At 47.2% G+C, this 23,642-nt stretch overlaps 1 protein-coding gene across 2 annotated transcripts in view; it reads right to left on the reverse strand.

Annotated features, from left to right (window-relative positions):
- DCPS (decapping enzyme, scavenger) overlaps positions 1 to 22,768 on the reverse strand; it is a 52,548-nt gene extending 29,780 nt beyond the window's left edge. The window contains exons 1-2 of one of the 2 annotated variants that reach the window (XM_060605193.3): positions 22,520 to 22,768; positions 20,979 to 21,153 (exon numbers count right to left, since the gene is read on the reverse strand). In XM_060605193.3, coding sequence (XP_060461176.3) covers positions 20,979 to 21,153; positions 22,520 to 22,720 — 376 coding nt within the window. In that variant the 5' untranslated portion in view covers positions 22,721 to 22,768. The remainder of the gene's footprint in view (positions 1 to 20,978; positions 21,154 to 22,519) is intronic. The other variant, XM_060605192.3, reaches the window with a different exon arrangement.
- Between the last annotated feature and the right edge of the window lie 874 nt (positions 22,769 to 23,642).

A 23,642-nucleotide genomic window follows, 5' to 3' on the forward strand; every position in this document is an offset into this window, starting at 1 on the left:
TCTCTCTTGCGCTGGTCAGATTCTCCACACGTGACTCTTCCAATCTCGTACATGGAGTACAAGCCTGGCTGACAGCATTCTGAGTGACAGGAAGGAGAAGCAGCTGGCGGGCAGGGGGAGAGGGCATTAACACTGAATAGGTAAGCTTCCACTTAAGCCTCTACATTTCAGTACCCTGAGCCCCCCTCAACTGCACTGAGAACCTCCAGACCTTGTTTGAACCTCTGTAGACGCTGGATCTCTGGGAGGGGCCGTTAGCAGTTGGGTGAAGTGGGACAGAATTTATGGGACCTGCTGGCTCAGGTTTCAGTCACTCCTCCTATCACTTCCTAGGTTTGTCTCCTCTCCTTCTCTAGTCGCTGCAGGATAACTTTTTGTAAGGCAATTTCTTTAATGTCATTTCTAGTGAGGGTTTTAGAGGAAACAGGTGGGCAAAATGCCCTCTTGTAACTGGAAGCCCATGTCCCTGTCCTTCTGTCTCCCTTATAATGCTTTATTTTTTTTTTTTTTAATTTGTGTGGGTGGGGGGGGGGTCGGCGGGAGGAACAGAGAGGAAGACAGAAAATCTTAAGCAGGCTCCGCACTGTGGAGCCCCACGTGAGGCTGGATCTCACAGTGCTGAAACCATGACCTGAACCAAAATCAAGAGTCAGACACTTAACTAACTGAGCCACCCAGGTGCCCCACAGTGCTTTCTTTTTTATTATTTTTTAAATGTTTGTTTATTTTTGAGAGAGCACACACGAGACAGGGGCACAGAGACGGACAGAGCATCTGAAGTGGGCTCCACACAGACAGCAGCAAGCCCGATGTGGAGCTTGAACTCACAGACCATGAGCTCAACAGACTGAGCCACTCAGGTACCCCATAAGGCTTTATTACTATTATTTTTTAATGCTTATTTATTTTTGAGAGACAGGGAGCAGGAGAGAGGCAGAGAGAGAGGGAGACAGAGAATCTGAAGGAGGCTCCGTGCTGACAGCAGACAGCCTGATGCAGGGCTCGAGCCCATAACTGTGAGATCATGACCCGAGCCAAAGTCTTATGCTTAACTGACTGAGCCACCCAGGCACCCCCATAATGCTTTACTTTCAAAAATGCATTTTTGAAGTGTATGTGATGTACAATGTTCTATTAGTTTCAAGTGTACAATCTATCAAATTTGACAATTCTTTTTTTTAATGTTGATTTAGTTTTGAGAGAGAGAGAGAGAGAGACAGAGACAGAGCATGAGCGGGGGAGGGGCAGAGAGAGAGGGAGACACAGAATCCGAAGCAGGCTCCAGGCTCTGAGCTGTCAGCACACAGCCTGATGCAGGGCTCGAACTCACAAACTGTGAGATCATGACCTGAACCGAAGCCGGACGCTTAACCGACTCAGCTACCCAGGCACCCCATCAAATTGGACAATTCTATAATATTACTCAGCACTCCCCAAGATACATGTAGTCACCATCTGTCACCATACCATGTGATCCAGGAATTCCACTAGTGGGTATTTACCTAAGGAAAACGAAAATACTAATTCAAAAAGACATAGGCAGCCCTATGTTTATGGCAGCATTATTTACAAGAGCCAAAATCTGGAAGCAGCCCAAGTGTCCATCAATAGATTAATGGATAAAAAAGGGGTATATACATACACTGGAACATTACTCAGCCATTAAAAAAAAAAAAAAAAGAAATTTTGACATTTGTAACAACATGGATGGACCTAGAGTATATTATGCCAAATGAAATAAGTCAGTTACAGAAAAACAAATACCATATAATTTTTCATGTAGAATCTAAAAACTAAAACAAATGAACAAAAAACCCGAAAGTCTGTTTCAGTTATAAAAAAAAAAAAAAAAAAAAAGTCACAAAGAGGAAAGGTACAGCATCAAGGACATAGTCAATAATACGGTAATAACCCTGTTTAATACTTTCTTTTTCTTCTTAGCTGTTTATTACCACTTGACCTATTTGTTTATTTATGGTTCATCTCCTCCAACTGGACATAAGCTTCTTGAGAGCAGAGGCGTTGTTTTACATACTGTGTGTGCAGAGCCTAAAGCGGCACCTCATATGTATTAGGTCCTTACGATGCAGTTACAGAACAGAATATATATTATACCATTTTACTTTTTAAAGAATGTGCGCATGCATAACTGCATACACATAAACACACACAGAAAAAAGCCTGAATTTCAGGACACGGTCCAAGATGTGGAACGGTTACCACTGGGTGGTGGAATTACACATAACTGTAATTTTTTAAATTAATTTGGGGGGGGGGGATTTATTACCTTTTCCAAAACAAATGTGGATCACTTATGTAACAAATACATTAAAAACTGAAAAATAAGCCCCTCCTTAAATAAGCCCCAGAGAGGTTAAGTGATTTGGCCAAGGCCACACAGCTAAGAAGGCACAGAGCTGAGATGTGAACCCAAGCAGTCTGGCTCCTCTGTGCAACATTGCTTTCCCAGTGGCAGAGGGCCATTCCCTTTCAGACCTTTCCCTAAGAAGCCTGTCCTACCTCCGTGTTCTCCAAAAAGCAGCCCCATCAGATGGGAGAAAAGTGATTAGTTCCAGTCCCTCCCAAAGACATGTAAACAGCTGTCAGCAAAACCAAAGGGCATAATAAGGTACCAGAGAGATTGGGGCTGCAGACTGGGAGGTCTGGAAACACATCACAACGCATGGGACCAACAGCAGCACTGGTGTCTGTGTGTCATGCTTCCTGGGGAGGGAGTGGGGCAGGGGCACAGACGCGGAGGTACTCGGGAAGTACTGATCGCCAGGGTACGCTGTGGCCGGATGCTAGGCGAGAATGGGCTCTGGTGGGGTGCACGGAGGGATGGAAGACGACCCCGCTCGCACCAGGGGACAACGGCTGTTTCAGCTTATGTGCGTCGCGTCACCCCCCACTGCTCCCCACCAGATGACGGTGCTGGCTCTCAGGGAAGGAGGCCTGCCTTGTGGTGGCACCGCAGCCCGTGCAGGGCTTGGGACGGCAGGGATGTTTTGGCATCTGCATCCCAGATGAATCACTGCCCTATACACGCATGTTCCTTCTCTCTGCAGCGCAGGAGGGCAGGTCGCTGTGCTCCTGGCTAGGACAGCTCTGTGCTGTCGGAAAAGACCCCTAAGAGTGTCCTGAAAGGCCTTCTCCAATAAAGAAGCCCACCCCCGTCCTCCGCCCAACTGCCTTCAGAGGCGGGGAGGCAGGGCTACATAGAGGAAAAGAGCAGCTGCCTTTCTTGCTCTCTGCCAAAGCTGGCTTAGCCAAATCCCCAGGAAAATGCTGCCGCACATGAAACATGAAAATGCAAACCACAGACAGTCTGCTCTCCTTCCCATACACATGTTCAAACAAGACTGCTTTCCAGCCGTTACTGATGACTTCTACACGATGAGGTAATTCCTATGGCTCAGTCTGTGGCTTTTGCTCTCCTTTCATTACGATGAGCCAGTTTCAACTTATTTGACCCAGATGTGCCGGCTCGGGGGAGCCTGGAGAGAAGCAGCAGCAAAGCAGGATCTGCGTGTGACACCCACCCCCACATCCCCTTCCACAAGGGCCCGGGCAGAGCCACCCAGGTGACAGGGCAGACGCCCAAAACTGGCGGGGCGCTCCATCAAAGAACCCTGGCGGAAAGGCTGGCAAGGGAGCGAGGCTGCAGGGTCTCCTGGGGACTTGTGTTATCTTCCCTCCTCCTGGGGATCTCCCCTGAGGTGTCCAGGGAGGGCAGGCTGGAGGCCGGAGAGGGGGTGGTCATTGTCCTGCACAAGCAGGCATGCTGCAAGTACTCCAGGGGAGGCCTGGAGAGACCCCCAGATAAAAAAAAAAAACGGGGTGAAGGGTGTGGGCAGGGTCCTGCAGGCAGCTCTGGCCACCCCACAGCAAACCTTCGAGCCGCTAATGACCTGTCTCAATGAAAGCAGAGATGCTATTAGAAGCAGGGGAGGGGCAAATACTGATTTTTAGCCAGGCCCTGGATGTGACAGGCTCCTTCCCTCCTTCTCCTCAGTTCTCCAAGGCCCAGGAAGGACATATGACAGCCAGTGGCCCACAAGCAAATACAAGCAAATCCGGGGACTCTGAATGCCGCCCCAGGGTTGCCTGAGGTGGCCTTTGGCTACACGGTATCAGAGGTGGTCCTTTAGGAATGAGAAATGCTGCTACAGGATGGCTGTGGGACTTACTGCATTCCACAAAGTTCCATTTGAATAGAAGGACTGAGAACTGGTATCTAATGAGATAATGGAGCCACTGGTGGACAGTCCCACCATTAGGGCTGTGAGATCCCCCACGTTCCCACACACAGGAAGAAGCTATTCTGGGGAAGCAGATCAGACTGCAAAAGCTACTGGACCAAACACTTGGGAGTTCCAAAACATGGCCCCTCTCTCAAATTCCTGTCTAAAGGCATTTCCTTATTCACTCCGAGAGGAGCACAGGTACCCAGTCTCAGGGCAACATCAACGGACACTGCCACAGTATGAGTGTTGGTGGGAAGGGAGAAAGCCCAAGGCACAGGATACATCCCCCATCGAGATGGGCCCAGGCTACCAGAATTCTAGGTTATCATTCACTGAGAAGTATGGATCAGAAGGGGACAACGGAACCAGGCTGCCGCAGGCCGGCAGCCACAGCTGGAGCCAAGCAATGAAGTGGAACCAGCTATCCTGTGGGTAATCCGCCTTCGCCCACTGGTCCTGAGTAAGCTGACTTTTCTGCTGACTTGAGCCTCAAGACTGCCACAGAGTCTTGGGAACTTGCCCCATCTGGGAGACAGAGAGAAAGAGAACACCACTAGTGCTGGTGACTGCATCTCAGTCGTTCAGGATCTACTCACTTCTACTCATTTCTGAATGACATGGCTTCTCCTGGCTTCATGGAAGCCAGGTGTCTAAATGGAGAATTGAACAGAGGGAAGGGAGGAGACAGGGGCACAGAGGAGGCAGTGTGCAAGGGTTCCCTGAGCTGAGGTGGCAGGGGAAGGAGAGAATGAGCCAATTAGACTGCCATGGGAAAGGGAGAACCCAAGGTCTGGGTCAAGAATTTTACCCAGGCTGGGCGCCTGGGTGGCTCAGTTGGTTAACTGTCTGACTTCGGCTCAGGTCATGACCTCATGGTTCATGAGTCGAGCTCCACATCGGGCTCTGGGCTGACAGCTGGGTGCCTGAAGTCTGTTTCGGACTCTGTGTCTCCCTCTCTGCCCCTCCCTGGTTTGTGCTCTGTCTCTCTCTCAAAAATAAATAAACATTAAAAACAATTTTTTAAAAGAATTTTACCCAGGTGTTAGAAACCTTTCCATCTTGCCCATAACCAGTAAAGAAATCAAATTAGTAATCAAAAATCTCCCAAAAAACAGGAGTCCAGGACCAGATGGTTTTCCAGGGGAATTCTACCAAACATTTAAGGAAGAGTTAACACCTATACTCTTGAAGCTGTTCCAAAAATAGAAATAGAAGGAAAACTTCCAAACTCTTTCTATGAAGCCAGCATTACCTTGATTCTAAAACCAGACAAACACCACTCTAAAAAGGAGAACTATAGACCAACTTCCACGGATGAAATAATCCTCAACAAGATATCAGCCAACTGGATCCAGCAATACATTAAAAAAATTATGCACCACGACCAAGTGGGATTTATACCTGGGATGCAGGGCTGGTTCAATATCTGCAAAACAATCAATGTGATTCATCCCATCAATAAAAGAAAGGACAGGAACCACATGATCTTCTCAACAGATGCAGAGAAAGCATCTGACAAAATACAGCACCCTTTCTTACTAAAAAACCTCAAGAAAGTTGGGATACAAGGATCATACCTCGAGATCACAAAAGCCATATATGAAAGACCCAGTGCTAATATTATCTTCCATGGGGAAAAACTGAGAGCTTTCCCCCTAAGGTCAGGAACAAGACCGGGATGTCCACTCTCGCCACTGTTATTCAACATAGTATTGGAAGTCTTAGCCTCAGCCATCAGACAACACAAAGAAATAAAAGGCATCCAAATCAGCCAGGAGGAGGTCAAACTTTCACTCTTCGCAGATGACATGATACTCTATAAGGAAAACCCAAAAGATTCCACCAAAAAACTGCTAGAACTGATTCATGAATTCAGCAAAGTTGCAGGATATAAAATCAATGCACAGAAATCAGATGCATTCCTATACACCAACAATGAAGCAGCAGAAAGAGAAATCAAGGAATCGATCCCATTTACAGCTGCACCAAAAACCATAAAATACCTAGGAATAAATCTAAACAAAGAGGTGAAAAATCTATACACTGAAAACTACAGAAAACTTATGAAAGAAACTGAAGGAGACACAAAAAAAATGGAAAAAGATTCCATGCTCCTGGATAGGAAGAACAAATATTGTTAAAATGTCCACACTACCCAAAGCAATCTACATATTCAATGCAATCCCTATCAAAATAACACCAGCATTCTTCACAGAGCTAGAACAAACAACCCTAAAATTTGTATGGAACCAGAAAAGACCCCGAGTAGCCAAAGCAATCTTGAAAAACAAAACCAAAGCAGGAGGCATCACAATCCCAGACTTCAAGCTATACTGCAAAGCTATAATCATCATGACAGTATGGTACTGGCACAAGAACAGACACTCAGATTAATGGAACAGAACAGAGAACCCAGAAATGGACCCACAAACATATGGCCAACTAATCTTTGACAAAGCAGGAAAGAATATCCGATGGAATCAAGACAGTCTCTTCAGCAAGTGGTGCTGGGAAAACTGGACAGTGACATGCAGAAGAATGAACCTGGACCACTTGCTTACACCAGTCACAAAAATAAACTCAAAATGGATGAAAGACCTCGATGTAAGACAGGAAGCCATCAAAATCCTCGAGGAGAAAGCAGGAAAAAAACCTCTTTGATCTTGGCCGCAGCAACTTCTTACTCAACATGTCCCTGGAGGCAAGGGAAACCAAAGCAAAAATGAACTATTGGGACCTTATCAAAATAAAAACCTTCTGCACAGCAAAGGAAACAATCAGCAAAACTAAAAGGCAACCGACAGAATGGGAGAAGATATTTGCAAATGACATATCAGATAAAGGGTTAGTATCCAAAATCTATAAAGAACTTATCAAACTCCACACCCGAAAAACAAATAATCCAGTGAAGAAATGGGCAAAAGACATGAATAGACACTTCTCCAAGGAAGACATCCAGATGGCCAACCGACACAGGAAAAAATGCTCAACATCACTCATTATCAGGGAAATACAAATCAAAACCACAATGAAATACCACCTCACACCTGTCAGAATGGCTAACGTTCACAACTCAGGCAACAACAGACGTTGGCGAGGATGCGGAGAAAGAGGATCTTTTGCATTGTTGGTGGGAATGCAAGCTGGTGCAGCCACTCTGGAAAATGGTATGGAGGTTCTTCAAAAAATTAAAGACAGAACTACCCTACAACCCAGCAATTACATTATTGGGTATTTATCAAAGGGATACAGGTATGCTGTTTCAAAGGGACACAAGCACCCCAATGTTTATAGTAGCACTATCAACAATAGCCAAAGTATGGGAAAGAGCCCAAATGTCCATTGATGGATGAATGGATAAAGAAGACGTGGTGTGTGTGTGTGTGTGTGTGTGTGTGTGTGTGCGCGAGTATTACTGGCAATACTGGAGTATTACTCGGCAATCAAAAAGAATGAAATCTTGCCATTTGCAACTACGTGGATGGAACTAGAGGATATTATGCTAAGCAAAATAAGTCAGTCAGAGAAAGACAAGTATCATATGACTGCACTCATATGAGGACTTTAAGACACAGAACAGATGAACACAAGGGAAGGGAAGCAAAAATAATATAAAAACAGGGAGGGAGACAAAACATAAGAGACTCTTAAATATGGAGAACAAACAGGGTTCCTGGAGGGGTTGTGGGAGGGGGGGATGGGCTAAATGGGTAAGGAGCATTAAGGGATCTACTCCCGAAACCATTGTTGCACTATACGCTAACTTGGATGTAAATTTAAGAAATAAAATAAAATAAATTTAAAGAAAGAAAGAAACCTTTCCATCTTGAAATGAAAAGTTGTCATTCTACTGTCTCTCCAAGCCCCTTCGGGGCTTGGTTCACTGGTGTCACAAGCTCTAAAGCACCCAGGGAGAAAAGTAGGCAGAAATCTGCCATCGTCAGGTGGCCTCAAGGGATGAAACCAAAGGAGCAAATACCCCTTTTCCCCTACCTCATTTCAAAGCCCAGCTAATGTGAGGAGCCCACTCCACAGCTCTGTCTACACTATTACCCTCACCCAGAATACCCCTTCTACTTCTCACCCTCCCATCACCAAGTCCAGCCATCCCAGGGGCTACCACGTCCCCAGCTGTGTGAGAAACCACGTCCGCACACTCCAACCCACCGGCTCCCAGTATGCACCCCTCCGTGCTACATACCCAGCTGGCTCTAAGCAACCAGGTACAGAGGACAGGAGGGGAAGTGAAGCTGGAAGCTGGAATCAACCAAAGGGCTATCTAGAGAACAGCTGCACCAACTCGTTGCACCCTGTGCCACAACACCGCCCCGGGGCGGCCACTTCCTGCCAGATGAAAACGGGAGGGCTGTCCTCCAAAGGCATCAAACCACGGACCAGAGCAGTGGTAGGCAAGCTTTTCTGGAAAACGTGACAGCAGATATTTTAGGTGTTGTAGGCCATGCTGTCTCTTTCTCGTTTTCTTCTTAGTTTTTTGTTTTTTAAAACAACCCTTTAAAAATGCAACAACCATTCTTAGCTCACGGCCACACGAAAAGCAGCAGGCCAGATCTGGCCCATAAGCTGGAGTGGACAAGAGAGCGTTGAGGGCTCCGGAGCGGGTGCTAGTACGTCTGGAATGCCACTCAAACTGCACCCTGAGGCATGGCCAGCCAGCCAGCCGAAAAGGCCCGCTCCCCATCCACAGGGCAATGGGCCAGATACTCATCCAGGAGAGGCCTGTTGTGGAAATAGACCTACCAAGTGGATAGCAGACAAAGCCCATATCAACTCACTAGACTATCAGCCTGCTTCTTCATTTGTAAACATTGATGAGCTAACGTTCACCAGACGTTAAGAGAAAACCAGCAGCCTGAAAAAGAATGACCAAAATAAACAACCAGAACCAGATCCCAGAGGAAATGAGATCAGGGAAGGGTCAAGAGATAATTCTGAAAACTATTCTAATTAGTGGGTCAGAGAAAGTCAACCCAGTTTGGACCCTGTAAAGCAAGAGCAAGATGCTAAGAAAATGAAACAGAGAATCAGAAGGAAGAAAATTAAAAATATGACTGCCAAATTAAGACCTCCACCAGGGGGCGCCTGGGTGGCTCAGTCGGTTAAGCGTCCGACTTCGGCTCGGGTCATGATCTTGCGGTCCGTGAGTTCAAGCCCCGCATCGGGCTCTGTGCTGACAGCTCAGAGCCTGGAGCCTGTTTCAGATTCTGTGTCTCCCTCTCTCTCGGCCCCTCCCCTGTTCATGCTCTGTCTCTGTCTGTCTCAAAAATAAATAAACATTAAAAAAAACTAAAAAAAAAAAAAGACCTCCACCAGGAGGTCTGGAAGATAAAGTTAAGGCAATCTACTGGCCTGTAAAAAGAAAAGACCTAGATGGGAAAAGCGGGAGAACACAGGAGCAATACACAGGTTCACTCTAGGAGTCTCACACCTAAGAGGGTTTCCAGTAAGAGGAAAATAAAGGAAACAGGGAAGGAAATCATCAAAGAAATAACAGAAAAAAAATGTACAGAGCGGAAGAATGACATAAGACTTTAAATCAAAAGGGTCCAAAAGTACTGAGCACAATGAATGAAAAAAAAAAAAAAACTCCAACCTCAACACAGCCTTACGTATTTCAGTACACCTAAGATTAACAGAGCATACTAACATAAGCTCCAGAAAAGGAAACTGACAAAGCAGGGGGGAAAAAAAAAAAAGAATGAAAATGCAAAACCAAGTTAATTGTAAGGAAGTGAAAAACGAACCGGCTTCAGATGTCTTGTTAACAACAATGGATGCTTGAAGTCAACAGATCAGTGTCTCCAATGTTTTGAGGGAAAGAAATTTAAATTCTGTATTCAGCCACGCATCCATCAAGAGTGAGGGCAAAATGAAGGATTCAAGGTTTACCTTTCATGTGTTCTTTCTGAGGAATTACTTAAAGACTACACTTTAGCTAAACAAGAGACTAAAACCAGAGAGAAAGACATCAAATCCAGAAAACATTGTATCTAACTCAGAAGAGCTGTGAAAGGAAGTCTCAAGTTGACAGCCATGCAGCACGCAGAAAGCATCAGCTGTCCAGATTGGAGGAGCAGGAAAGAGTATTCTGGAAGCAACGTTTCCAGGAAGGACTTATCATGTAATGAATTCTCAAACCAGTAGCTGGATAATTTCAAAAACAGAGTAAAGGCTCAGGCTTCTTCCTGCCACAAGTCAAAAAAAAAGGGGGGGGGGGGCAGGACAACTAGAAACTTTATGAAATGAAAAAGGAAAAGCATAAAATAATGGTTCAAATAGGAAATAAACTAAAAACAGCATGATTTGGAAGAACGTGTTGGGATGTGAGAACAGAGAATCTGTTTGACCTATACATCAGACACATCCCGGGGGCATGAGGGTCCACTGCACAGGGCAGGTAGGAGAGGAACCAGAGCCCTAACACACTCTGTGTGAGTGTGTAGCACACATTAAACTGGCCACCATACCGTCTGGCAGCTCAGAATCAGAGAAAACACACAAGACCTGATTACAATCGTGCAACAGAAAATACTGTGACAGTGTGAAGTACAAGCATGGCTGACAGAGAAGCTGGGAGACAGCAAAGGCCAGAGGCATGGGTGTTCTCACCCGACAGAGTGACAAGAGGGACGCAGGGCTAAAGGTTTCAGTATGTGTACGATTCCAGAGGCAATTTTTTAAGACTCTAAAAGCAATAACATAAACATAAATATTGGAAGGAGAGGGGAGACAGGGCAAGGAGAGTATAAAGAAGCCTAAACCTCTCAATTTCCACTGTGGAGGACTGATAGGGTCAAAACTGTACAAATCAAGAAGTTGTATGACCTTAGTTTTCAGCTAAGTGTTTGGAGGAAATTACCAGAAGCACCAAACCCAGAAATTCTCTTCATGGTAGTTGCTTCTGGAAAGCAGGACCAGGGTGGGGCAGAGTAGTATAAGAGCCTGTTCCTGGCCATGTAGATAAGCCCCTCAGGGCTATCTGATGAGCTGACCATGGGACTGTATGACTGTGATGAATGGCCTAATCCCACCACAGAGGTTTATTCAGTAGGTCCAGATTTGTATTCGAGAAAGCTCTTTAAGCAATCCTGATGAAAAGTTCCAGTTAAGAATCACATTACTAAATAAACGTCGAGTTCCATTCAAACCTGAGAGACTGTGGTTCCACGATCTCATATGATACAGAAGTCCACTGAGGTGGGCTAGCCAGCTATTGGATTCCTCATTTTTCTTTCAGAGAAACTGGGTCCCAGGGCAATTCCATGACTTGTGCTGGTGTCACCTCCCGGCACGGGGCTCTTCAACACCCCCGCTCAGGTGGAAACCCGTCTGGTGAGGCTTTCCCTGTGGGTCACTGCTCACAGAACTCTGGTCGTTCAGCTCAGCTGCAACGGGAGGCCTGCCGAGGACACCCACGGAGGAGGGGGCGACAGGCCTGTGCCAGCGTGTGCTGGAGTAGAGCCCACAGAGCCTGGTACCAAGCCTTCTCTTCCAGGTGCTGGAGGACCTCCCCACATTGCCCTCTTCTGCCGGGGCCGGCACCGTCCTGGCACGTGCTCCAGCACAGCACGGGCTCCCCTGTCCACGAGAGACAAAAGAGCCAGGCTCCGCCACTTGTCTGCCCCAGAGAAAAGGACAGAAGTCAAGTGCCCAAAACCCAGAGGAAGGAGGCTTTAATCAAACACTTACTTTCAGCAACAATGTCTAGAAACCAAATTTGAGAATGAAAGCAGAGCCCTAAAATGTAATGGGGGAGTGTTCTTAGTTCTTCTAAGGACCTACTAGTTTTTCTTACCTTTTATTGGCCAATACGTTATATGCCAACAGCTAACAGCAGCTGTTACACACACATGTAAGACAACAGGTGTACACATATGCACACATTTATACACATGTGTATATGTACATAAATATAAGGGGCGCCTGGGTGGCTCAGTCGGTGAAGCGTCCAACTTCAGCTCAGGTCATGATCTTGCGGTTTGTGAGTTCGAGCCCCGCATCAGGCTCTGTGCTGACAGCTCGGAGCCTGGAGCCTGCTTCCAATTCTGTGTCTCCTTCTCTCTCTGCCCCTCCCCTGTTCACGCTCTGTCTCTTAATAATAAATAAACGTTAAAAAAATTTTAAACAAATAAAATAAAATAAAAATAAATATAAAAATAGGTACCATTTGGGGCACCTGGGTGGCTCAGTCGGTTGAGCGTCCGACTTCAGCTTAGGTCATGATCTCACAGCTCGTGAGTTCGAGCCCCGCATCAAGCTCTGTGCTGACAGCTCAGACCCTGGAGCCTGCTTCTGCTTCTGTGTCACTCTCTCTCTTTGCCCCTAACCCACTCGCATTCTGTCTCTGTCTCTCTCAAAAGTAAATAAACATTAAAAAAAAAAATTTAAAAAAAAAATAGGTACCATTTGAAGACCTAAAATAAAACAAAAGAACACCCGTGCATGGAGCATGCAGTCCAAGAAACAGAGCCTTACCAGACTTTTGACATCCTTTCTGCCCTGCCTCCACCAGTGATAATCACTTTGCTGAATCAGGCATTAATCATTTCTTTATCTTCTAAATTCTATTACGTATGCATGTATCCCTAAGCAGTATATTGTTCAGCTCTGCTTGTTTTCAACTTTATCTAATTGGAATCACACTGTGTATTCTGTGTCTTGCTTTTCTGGCTCTACATGGTGAGATTCTTGACATGTATAGCTGTAGTTCATTCATTTCCCCTGCCCGGAAGAAGCAGTCTGGTGCAGGAAAACACCTTGATTTACTTATGTATTCTACTGTTCGCTGATAACTGGATTGTTTCTAGATTTTTCTATCATGAACAATGCTACCAGGGAATGGCTAGTTTAAAAAAAAAATTTTTTTTTTTTTACTATTTATTTTTATTTTTGCGAGAAAGAGAGACAGAGCGTGAGCAGGGGAGAGGGAGAGACAGGGAAACACAGAATCTGAAGCAGGCTCCAGGTTCTGAGCTGTCAGCATAGAGCCCCAGGCAGGGCTCGAACCCTCGAAGGGAATAGCTAGTTTTTAAAATGCTCCCTCCAAACAAGCCCTCACTCTGGACTGCAGGGGTCCTGGTTTTGCCTCTGTAAGGAGCACAGGGAGGAAAACCGTGCCTGTAGCTAAAATACTAAAATGCAGAGTTCTCTGCAACCGAAAGACGATGTGATTCCCAGGTTCTCTCCACACCCTGCCCTGGCCTCACTCCCACACAGACGCCTTCTCCTCCTCTGAACCTGAGATTCCACACCCCTGCTCTACATTGGGGAAAACAATTGGCCTTTTTAGACACAGTCTGGATTTCTGAGTCACACCCCTCTCTCTACTATCTCCCCCCCGTTCTCCCCCAGGTAAGGGAGAACAGAGATCCTGATGAAAGGGCTCCATTGATAGGCCACGGGTATGAGAGCGTGAGAGCCGGAAAAGCAGATGATCTAGGCTCTGCCCTGCATGGATGGCCAGGGAAGCATGGAGATGCCAGCCATCTGGCCTACCCGGCCCTCACATTTGCCACATGGCCACGGGGGGGGGAAAAAAGGAGACCTGCGCACGGTCAGGGCCAGGCACCTAATGTACACTATTTCCATTTAAGGCCCATACAATCTTAAAGGTAGAAAAGTAATAATAGAAAATGACTAACACTTACCAAGTACACACATAAGCCAGTCACAGACCATATGTGCTTTGTGTCATGAGCCATAACCCATGACTGTGATGACGAAATTGATTTAGGAAGTTAAGACCAGCATTTAAACGGAAACAAACAAGACTGGAATTAAGTTGGAAATACTGGTGACTGTCTGGTAAAGTAAGGGTTAAGTACTGTTGTGTGAACCTTCTGTGTCCCTCAAATCCACTTACATTTATTCACATGCACTGGGTCACAACGGAGAATGTATCTCTCCTTGTGGGCAGAGGCAAAAACATTTTATGTCACTTATTTCATAACAGTCCTGAACTAACCTAATTTAACAATAACTGGAGCTACTTCCCCAACTACATCTGTATCACACACCACAGACATCAACTGCCCCCTCAAGCTCCTGACAAAATGGCCTCTTTTCTGTTCCTCTTTCCTCCTCCAGAACACATGCTGTGCCCTGAACATTCTCCCACCCCCCTCACCAGCTCTTAGCACAGCTGGTTCCTTTCCATCCTCCAGGTTTCGGCTGGAGTGTCATGGCCGCACAGAGCCAGCCCCTCTCCTGCCCGTGGCCATGTAACATTTGTTTCCTTGTTTGCTGTCTGCCTCTGTGCCCCAGCTACCACTCCAAGGACAGAGCGAGTATCTGATGCACTCACCGATATATACCTAGCACAGCACCAAACATGCGGAAGGCACTCTGTCTCTGTTAAATGAATACAAAAACTTACCAAGTCTTCACAGCTGGTAAAGGGACAAAGCCAGGATTCCAGCACAGATTATGTCTGACTCGAGGCTTGCTCTTAACCTCTGCACTACATTAAAACTCAGAAACAGCACAACACTGCCTTGGGCCACACCGCTAGTAAGTAAACATTAGCACTGGGACAGGACTCGAGCACGTCCAACTCCAACGCTCATGCTCTATTGTGTCAACAGGGTGGGGGGCCATGAGTGGCTCAAAGGGGCAGTCTCTTATAGTCAGCTGAGAATTTGGAAGGGATAAAGGAGGAGAATGCAAAAATCATCAGGCTGGTAGGGAAGAAATGAGTAGAGAGATAACAGAAGAAATCGAGAGCAGGTAGTTCAGAAATCTAGGGGAGGGGTGCCTGGGTGGCTCAGTCTGTTGAGTGTCTGACTCTGGAATTCGGCTCAGGTAATGATCCTAGGGTCATAGGACTGAGCCCCATGTTGGGCTCCACACTGAGCATGAAGCCTGCTTAAGATTCTCTCTCTCTCCATCTGCTCCTTTCCCCTTCTCGCATGCTCTCTCTCTCTCTCTAAAATAAAAAGAAAAGAAAAGAAAAGAAAAGAAAAGAAAAGAAAAGAAAAGAAAAGAAAAGAAAAGACTGAAAGAAAGAAAGAAATTGAAGGGAGAAGGGCTTCCCTACGCAAGCAATATTGTGGGGAAGGAGGCCTGGAGGAACAGCCAGAGTTGGCAGAAAAACTCAAGGCAGCAACTGTGCAGGGGGCTCAGAGGGCTGAGGCTGCAGGAACCCTGCCTAAAGGCCTCTACAGGCAGTGTTAGGAGTTGGTGACTCTGAGGTTGGAGAGGTGGGGCGGAGAAGGCTCCTGCACACAGGCCAAAGGAGCTGGCCAAGGGAATGCTTTGGCAATGCCGCCACCTTGTGGCTGTGGAATGCTTTGCCTATAGGAAAAAAAAAAACCCGGCTGAGTTTGTTTGTTTGTTGGTTCATTTCCCAGCAGCATTTATTGAGCACCTAATATGGATCGGGTTGCTGGGGACCGTAAATGGGTCTGACATGGCTCCAAATTTCCAGGACCTCTGTCCCTACATCCAGGTGGTGACCAAACCTTGTTCAGTTTACTTCCCTCTTTCATAGTAACTTGTAGGGTGTCCTTCCCCAAACAAGACTGTAGAGCAGAAAGGGTATCCTATTCACTGCAAGTTACAGAAACCAGCATAGAACGCACCACATGAGAATAATCATGGCGGTTATTATTTAATATGGGTTAAGTGTTTTTAAAAACATTGGCACACCTGGGTGGCTCAGTTGGTTGAGCATCTGACTTCGGCTTAGTCATGATCTCAGTCTGTGAGTTCGAGCCCCGCGTCGGGCTCTGTGCTGACAGCTCAGAGCCTGGAGCCTGCTTCGGATTCTGTGTCTCCCTCTCTCTCTGACCCTCCCCCATTCATGCTCTGTCTCTCTCTGTCTCAAAAATAAATAAACATTAAAAAAAAATTTTTTTTTAATAAAAAATTAAAAAAATAAAAAATAAAAACATTAGCACATGCGGTACCTGGGTGGCTCAGTTGGTTAAGCGTCTGACTTTGGCTCAGGTCATGATCTCACGGTTCATGAGTCTGAGCCCCACATAGGGCTCTGTGCTGCCAGCTCGGAGCCTGGATCCTGCTTCGCATTTTGTGTCTCCCTGTCTGTCTGCCCCTTCCCACTTGCGCTCTGCTTCTCCGTCTCTCTCAAAAATAAATGAGGGGCGCCTGGGTGGCTCAGTCGGTTGAACGTCCGACTTCGGCTCAGGTCATGATCTCACAACTCATGAGTTCGAGCCCCGCGTCGGGCTCTGTGCTGACAGCTCGGAGCTCGGAGCCTGCTTCGGATTCTGTGTCTCCCTCTCTCTCTGCCCCTCCCCCGCTCATGTTCTGTCTCTCTCTGTCTCAAAAATAAATAAAAAACATTTAAAAAAATTTTTTTTTAAATAAATGAGCATTAAAAAAAAAATAAATGAATAAAGACATTTGTGTGTCTGAGCCTCAAACAGCTTACCTATGTGGGAGCTCCGGAGAGAGAGGTCAGGTAGGCGCTTACTGCAATGAGCCTGAGGTTCGTGGAGAGGGCAGGGGTGGAGAAACAAACACGGGCAGCACCGCACACAGATGGTGTTTAAAGACCAGCACCTCTCAAAGTCGGATGTGCCTACGACTCGCCTGGGGGCTTGGCTAAAATGCAGATACTAATGCTGACTTCTGAAGCTGGGTCTGAGATTCCGCATGTCTAATGAGCTCCTGGGTGACAGTAATACTGCTGGTCCACAGACCACACTTGGGAGTGGGAAAAATCCGGACCGGGTTAACCAACTGTGGCCAAAAGGTCAACTCCACCGCATGGCCTGTTTTTCCACATACAGCAAGCTAAAAGTGGCGTTTTCTTTCTTTTTTCCCTTCCCCCCAGTCACAATGGAGAACTTTACTGGACTCGGCTCAGCTCGAGAGCCTTGCAGGCCCAGCACGCTGGCCCGCAGCTCTGGCCAGCCAGAGCTGGAGGACGGGATTCCATCCGACGAGTCTCAGAGCGAACGGTAACCCCACAACCCAACACTCTACCTAAGATTACCTAGTTGGGAGACAGGGCTGCGCCACGACGCATGAACAGATCAAATCTTTGTAAGTAAGAAACATCCAGTGAAGAGAAAACGACAATTTAATGCACCCGTCTACACACAGTGCTCTAGGGCAGATGAGTGGGGGTGTCTGGCCTGGGTGGGTAATGAGTGGGCCGGGATGTCCACGGCACCCGGCAAGCAGGGGCGAGGCCAAGGGTAGCAGACAACAGGCACCGGGACACTGAACTTTTACAAGACTGATTACTGGGGGGATGGCTGTCCCGTGCGTGCGTGTCACGCTCTTCGTTTCGGAACGAGGGGGTGGTCTTGACATCGCTGTCTGTGGCTGGTGCACTCAGAGAGAGGCTACTTTGTGGGGAGGATGAGGGCAACGAGGAGACCGCAGGGGCCGAGCATCTCGGAGAAGATGAGGGTCAGGATCATGCCCATGAAGAGCGGGGGCTGCTGGGCCATGCCATGCACACCGGCGTCCCCACAGCCACCAGCCCGCTCAGGCCAGCACCCAGCTGGAGGAAACTCCTCTGGAGACTGTTGCCGTCATTCAGGGAATCAGCGACAAGGACCGCCACCACCAGCCCGTAGATGGCGATGATACCAGCGACAATGTGGGGATGATGGACTTCACGGTCGGTTCTGGCTGCATGACAGACATGGCCACGATGCTGGGCCACTCTTGGCCATGCCGTGAGCGGCACCCAGGGCGCTGAAGACCATGGCGGCCAAGGTGCCCGTGACCGTGAAAAAGGAGGTGTACTTGGGGCCATTCTTGGCCTTGGACGTGCCTGCGGGTGGGGAGAGGGTGAGCTCAGGGGGCCAAGGGGGCGGCGAGGATGGGCCGGGCACAGCAAGCGAGTGGGAGGTGCACAGTCAGGTGGCTATGAAGGTGACCCGGCTCGTCAGCTGCTGCACCCTGAATGAAAATTGCATTTTCATTTTTAAAGCAGTGGTTTAAAAAAAAAGAAAAGAAAAGGGGCGCCTGGGTGGCTTACTCGGTTAAGCATCTGACTCTTGATTTCGGCTCAGGTCATGATCCCGTGGTTTGTGAGATGAAGCCCTGCATCGGGCTCTGACAGCATGGAGCCTGCTTGGGATTCTCTCCCTCCCTCTCTCTCTGCCCCTTCCCCGCTCGCGTGCTGTCTCTCTCTCAAAAATAAATAAGCATTAGCCACTCTGGAAAACAGTGTGGAGGTTCCTCAAAAAATTAAAAATAGACCTACCCTATGACCCAGCAATAGCACTGCTAGGAATTTACCCAAGGGATACAGGAGTGCTGACGCATAGGGGCACTTGTACCCCAATGTTTATAGCAGCACTCTCAACAATAGCCAAATTATGGAAAGAGCCTAAATGTCGATCAACTGACGAATGGATAAAGAAATTGTGGTTTATATACACAATGGAATACTACATGGCAATGAGAAAGAATGAAATATGGCCTTTTGTAGCAACATGGATGGAACCGGAGAGTGTTATGCTAAGTGAAATAAGTCATACAGAGAAAGACAGACACCATATGTTTTCACTCGTATGTGGATCCTGAGAAACTTAACAGAAGTCTATGGAGGAGGGGAAGAAGGAAAAAAAAAAAAAAAAGAGGTTAGAGAGGGAGAGAGCCAAAGCGTAAGAGACTCTTAAAAGCTGAGAACAAACTGAGGGTTGATGGGGGGTGGGTGATGGGCATTGAGGAGGGCACCTGTTGGGATGAGCACTGGGTGTTGTATGGAAACCAATTTGACAATAAATTTCATATTAAAAAAAAAAGCATTAAAAAATGTTTTTTAAATAGATAACAACAAAAAATCTTTTAAAAGGATGAATATGTGACAGAGACCATTTATAGGGCTCATAAAGCTTAAAATATTTCCTCCCTGGTCCTTCACAGTAAAAGTTTGTCAACCCTGATCTAGAATACCATCCAGGGACAGGGTGTATGGCTCTACAAGAGAGAGAGGAGTTCTGAACACTGAAAAAAAATTTTATAACTTCTGATCACCATGCCTAGTTTGGGGGGAGAAAATAAAAGTATAATGCACTCCATGTATGCTAATGTTTCTGCCAAGACCCCGAGCCCTGCGAAGGATGAGCTAACACATGAGGCCGCCAGGTGGGAGTGGGCAGCACTGGAGAAGAGGCAGAGAGACATTTGGGGTTGTCAGTGGGGAGGAAGACCTGTAGCGAGCAGATGACTGACTGCCTCTTGCAGTCTTTAGCTCAGGAAGAAAAAAAAAAAAAGACAAAAAACAGAAAGACAGGGCAGTGGCCACCACCACTTGCGTGCAAGATCACAGAAGTACTGGAAAAATTACATGAAAAGGAAAGGCTGGGCATTCCACAGGGTTTCTCTGTGCAGCAGAACCTTCTGTATTTTGGCTGAGAGAGAGAGGCATTGGGGAAGATGAGAGAAAGGGGTGGTAGCAGGATAATGACCTCGGAGCCTATAGTTTGGGGACTGCCCCAAGGGGTGTTTGGCTACAGAACCTTCTGTCATGCTTCTGCCACCCCGTGTGGAAGACTGCATTTGCTTAAATGTCAGCTCCTGAGAAAGTAAATACAGCTGTCCATTCCCATCAACTCGCACCAATCAATCTGGCTCGCTTTCTGCGGAGGACCAGGCTGTTTTGCCTTCAGTTGTGAACGGTCTGCCGGTTTCTCATCAAGTGTTCACATGGATCTCCAAAGGACAACAAATAACGGCACCCTTTTTTGGGGGTGCAGAAAAGATCAAACCTACCAAAAAGCCTGCGGCAGGGTATCTGTAAAGGCAAATTGTTCCTCAATGCTGGAGGACAAATAAAAGGTAGAAGGATATTACAGAACCACCACATGCTACAAAGCAGATCCCAGAATTTCCTGGTTGGAAGGAACCTTCAAGGTCGGCCTGTGTCCTTCATGCTTCCGACAAAGCTGCTTGTTAAACCTGACCAGCTAAAGGCAAAAAGCCCACATCGTGCCTGGCTTTTGACATGGAAGCTGAAATAAATTCTTCCTCTTCTTAGTAAATAAAAAATCCTGGCAATCCAAAACAAATCTCTGCCTTTTAACCAATGAATTCCTTCCCTTCCCAAGTCCATCCCCCTCGATCACACTCCTTTTCTCAGGGACTAGAAAGTGAGTTCTTTCAGGGAAATAACTGATCTTTGCAGCACCCCACACACTGCTCATGGTGCGTGAGTCCGCTGTCTACTGAAAGATCTTAGTTTTTCTGCCCCCCATGGGCTGTGATCTTGGATAAGTTACTTAACCTTTCAAAATCTCAGTTCCCTCAGTCCTATCACAGCAGGGCTATTCTGAGTACTAAATACAATGATACATATAGGACACTTAGAATGGTGGCTGGCACAGTAGTAAGAGTTTACTAAATGTTGACCACCACTATCATTCAATTGGTAGACATTCTACACCACGAATCACACTACCTCCCCAAAATACACTACACCAACCTCAGCACTGACATTTCTTTGTTATGAGGTCCCATTCTGGGCTTCGCAGGATATTCATGAGCAGCCCTGGCCTCTACCCTCTAGGTACCAGCGGCTCCCCTATTTTCCCAGTTCTGACAACCAAAACTGTCTTCAGAGATTGCCGAGTGTCTCGGGGACAGTTTGCACAAAATCCCCTCCACCTTCCACAGAGAACTATTGAAAGAGCATATGCAAATCAGTTTTGCAGAGTAGCCACCACACCCCCTAATTTCCCACCAAACCCCTCTCCCCACATGAAGCCACTTTAGACACCACTTGCTTACCACTCAGCTGCCGTGGAGGAAACAGGTGATAGGTGCTGTAAATATCATTGGAGAACTGCAGCTGGAGCTCAGGGCTGCCCATCAGGAGCTGGGCCACCTGCTCCACCTGAAATGGTGTCTTCTCCAGGATCACAATGGCATCCTCTCCATCCCCGTCCCCAGAGGCCTCATTTACCTGGAGGCAGAGACACCATCGGTGAGCCCAGAAACAGAAACAGTAGCTCTGGGGCCTCCTGTTCCTTCTCCCAGAGCAGGCATCTCATTAACCCAAATGCTTGTGCATTCACAACTTCTCAAAGATGCAAAACTTCTCTACTTTCTTCTGCTTCAGACTTGGAGGGCCTTTGTCAAATTCTCCCCATTTCACAGATGAAGAAATATGTCTAGAGAGATTAAGTGACTTGCCCAAGGTCACACGAACAGTCAGTGTTGAAAAAAGAAACTAGAGGGGTGCCTGGGTGGCTCAGTCAGTTAAGCGACCGACTCTTGATTTCGGCTCAGGCCATGATCTCACTGTTGATGAGTTCGAGCTCCGCGGTGGGCTCTGAGCTGACAGTGCAGAGCCTGCTTAAGATTCTCTCTCTCTCTGCCCCTCCCCAGCTCTCTTGAGCGTTCTTGCAAACACTTTCTCTCAGAAATAATAAATAAGCATTAAAAAAGAGAGAGAGAGAGAAACTAGAATCTGGGTATCCCAGTTAACTCCTAGCTCAAAGGTTCTTATGGCTAAAATCTTCAGCAAGTGCTGCAGACTGAAGACAGGTGGGGTTGAGAGAACTAGACAGAACCTTTGTAAAAAAAACAAAACAAAATAAGACACAGAGGCACGGTAGCCCAGGCCAAGGTCCCCCTGATCCTCCCCAAATGAGAGCTCCTGCTAGGGGTTCTGAGGAATCCTAGTAACCTACTCTTGGCTGGGCCTCCTCACTAGTTCCCAGGATGGTCTCCAGTCTCTTCTCAGTCCCTTCTGTAGAGCTGAGCACATGGTATTAGGGACAGCTATCTACCAGATATTCTGCATTCTGAAAATCAGGGATAGTAACTTACATCTCTACATCCCCAGCACCTAGCTCAGTGCTGTCAGTGCATGATATGTGCAACTGAATTCGCAATTTAATAAACTGTCTCCTCTGTTAGGTCTGAAATCCTGCACACCTGGGATCCTATCTCCTACAGTCTCTACGTCGTTCCACAGATGATCCAGCAACACTGCGTTCCTAGACCTCTAATTCGTTCAGAGAATACAGGATGACTGGCTTGGAGAACTCGAAACGTGATTTTTATACAAGTGTTAGTTACTTCTGGTAAAGGAGTTATTAAGAAAATTAACCCTACGCCTGTTGATTTCCTTGATTCTACGAGTAAACTTGTCCCCCGTAGCACCCCCCCACACACACAATCTAGTGGTACACTTTTCCCCCCCGCCCCCAGGAGTGCGATTGGTATTTTCCGGCGGAGCTCGGGTTTAAAAAAAAAAAAAAAAAAAAAAATCCGCCTCCAAGGCGATGATTGGCTCACTCCAACCCAGGGTTGCCTAATGGTACCTTCCCATGGAGAAAAATGATTTTGTCCCGCGCGGACTCCCGCAGCACTTTTTTCACTCTAAAGCCGGAGAACGGTAAGCGCACAGGAGCGGAGGTACCATTCTCAACGCCCGCGTCCTTTGCCTCTGTGCTGGCAGCTTCCGCCTCCTCGGCGTCCAGTTCGCGCTTTCTCTTGCAGGGTTGAGTCGTTAGGTCCGCCATGCTTCCCGGTTGGAGCTGTGCGCCTGCGCAAACCCCAGCCGAGGCCCCGCCCTTCTCGGCGCAGAGGCCGCCGCAGCTTGTCTCTTCCGCGAGGGCGTGACGACTACAACTCCCGAAGTGCTCCGCGAGGAAGCCGGCAGTAGTCCCGGCCCTAGGGAACCTCGGAGCGCTGGTCCGTGTGATCTGTCTGCAAGGAGCGTTTTTAATTAAGGCTGCTGGCCTTTGTCCCCTCGCGCTGACCGGACCGAGTTGAGGCCGGTGCTGAGGGAAGAGAAAGAAGGCAGCGAGTCCCTAACCAGGCCGGCTAATGATGCTGCAGAGGAGGGGGCACTCGCCGCCATGGGTGCCAGAGCTAGAAAACACCCTTTGGACTCTGGGTGCTTTGACACCTGACACACCGTGGGTTGGATACTGACGTTTTTATTAAGAATTATGCCAACATTGCGTAGCGTGGAAGGAATGTTTCTGAAACAGAGCTCTTGAGCCAATCGTACTTCTTGGTCGATTTTCGATAGGAGAGCCATTAAACCATTTCCATTTTTCACCCATTTTCCACCCATTTTCATTTCACAGAAATTTTCATCTTACTCAGTGCTGAAAAGAAAGGTAAGTGAACAGGGCAGAAATGCATGTCCACCATCTTCTTTTCTACCAGGCTAGGGGCTTCTGCCTCCTGTGTTACCTAGTTTGCCCGTAAGTCTGCTATGCTATTCTAGAGATGTGATTTGCAGCTAGAATATGAATCATCTATCAGAATTTCTTTACTTTTTTTTTTGCCATATAAAATTTTCACTTATAATTTCTCCCTTTTTAATTTTTTTTTAATGTTTATTTGTTTTTGAGACAGAGCGTGTGCACAAGCTGGGGAGGGGCAGAGAGAGAGGGAGACACAGAATCCCAAGCAGGCTCCAGGCTCTGAGCT

This window comes from Panthera onca, chromosome D1, assembly GCF_046562875.1.
Source record: "Panthera onca isolate mPanOnc1 chromosome D1, mPanOnc1 haplotype 2, whole genome shotgun sequence".
Lineage (NCBI taxonomy): Eukaryota > Metazoa > Chordata > Mammalia > Carnivora > Felidae > Panthera > Panthera onca.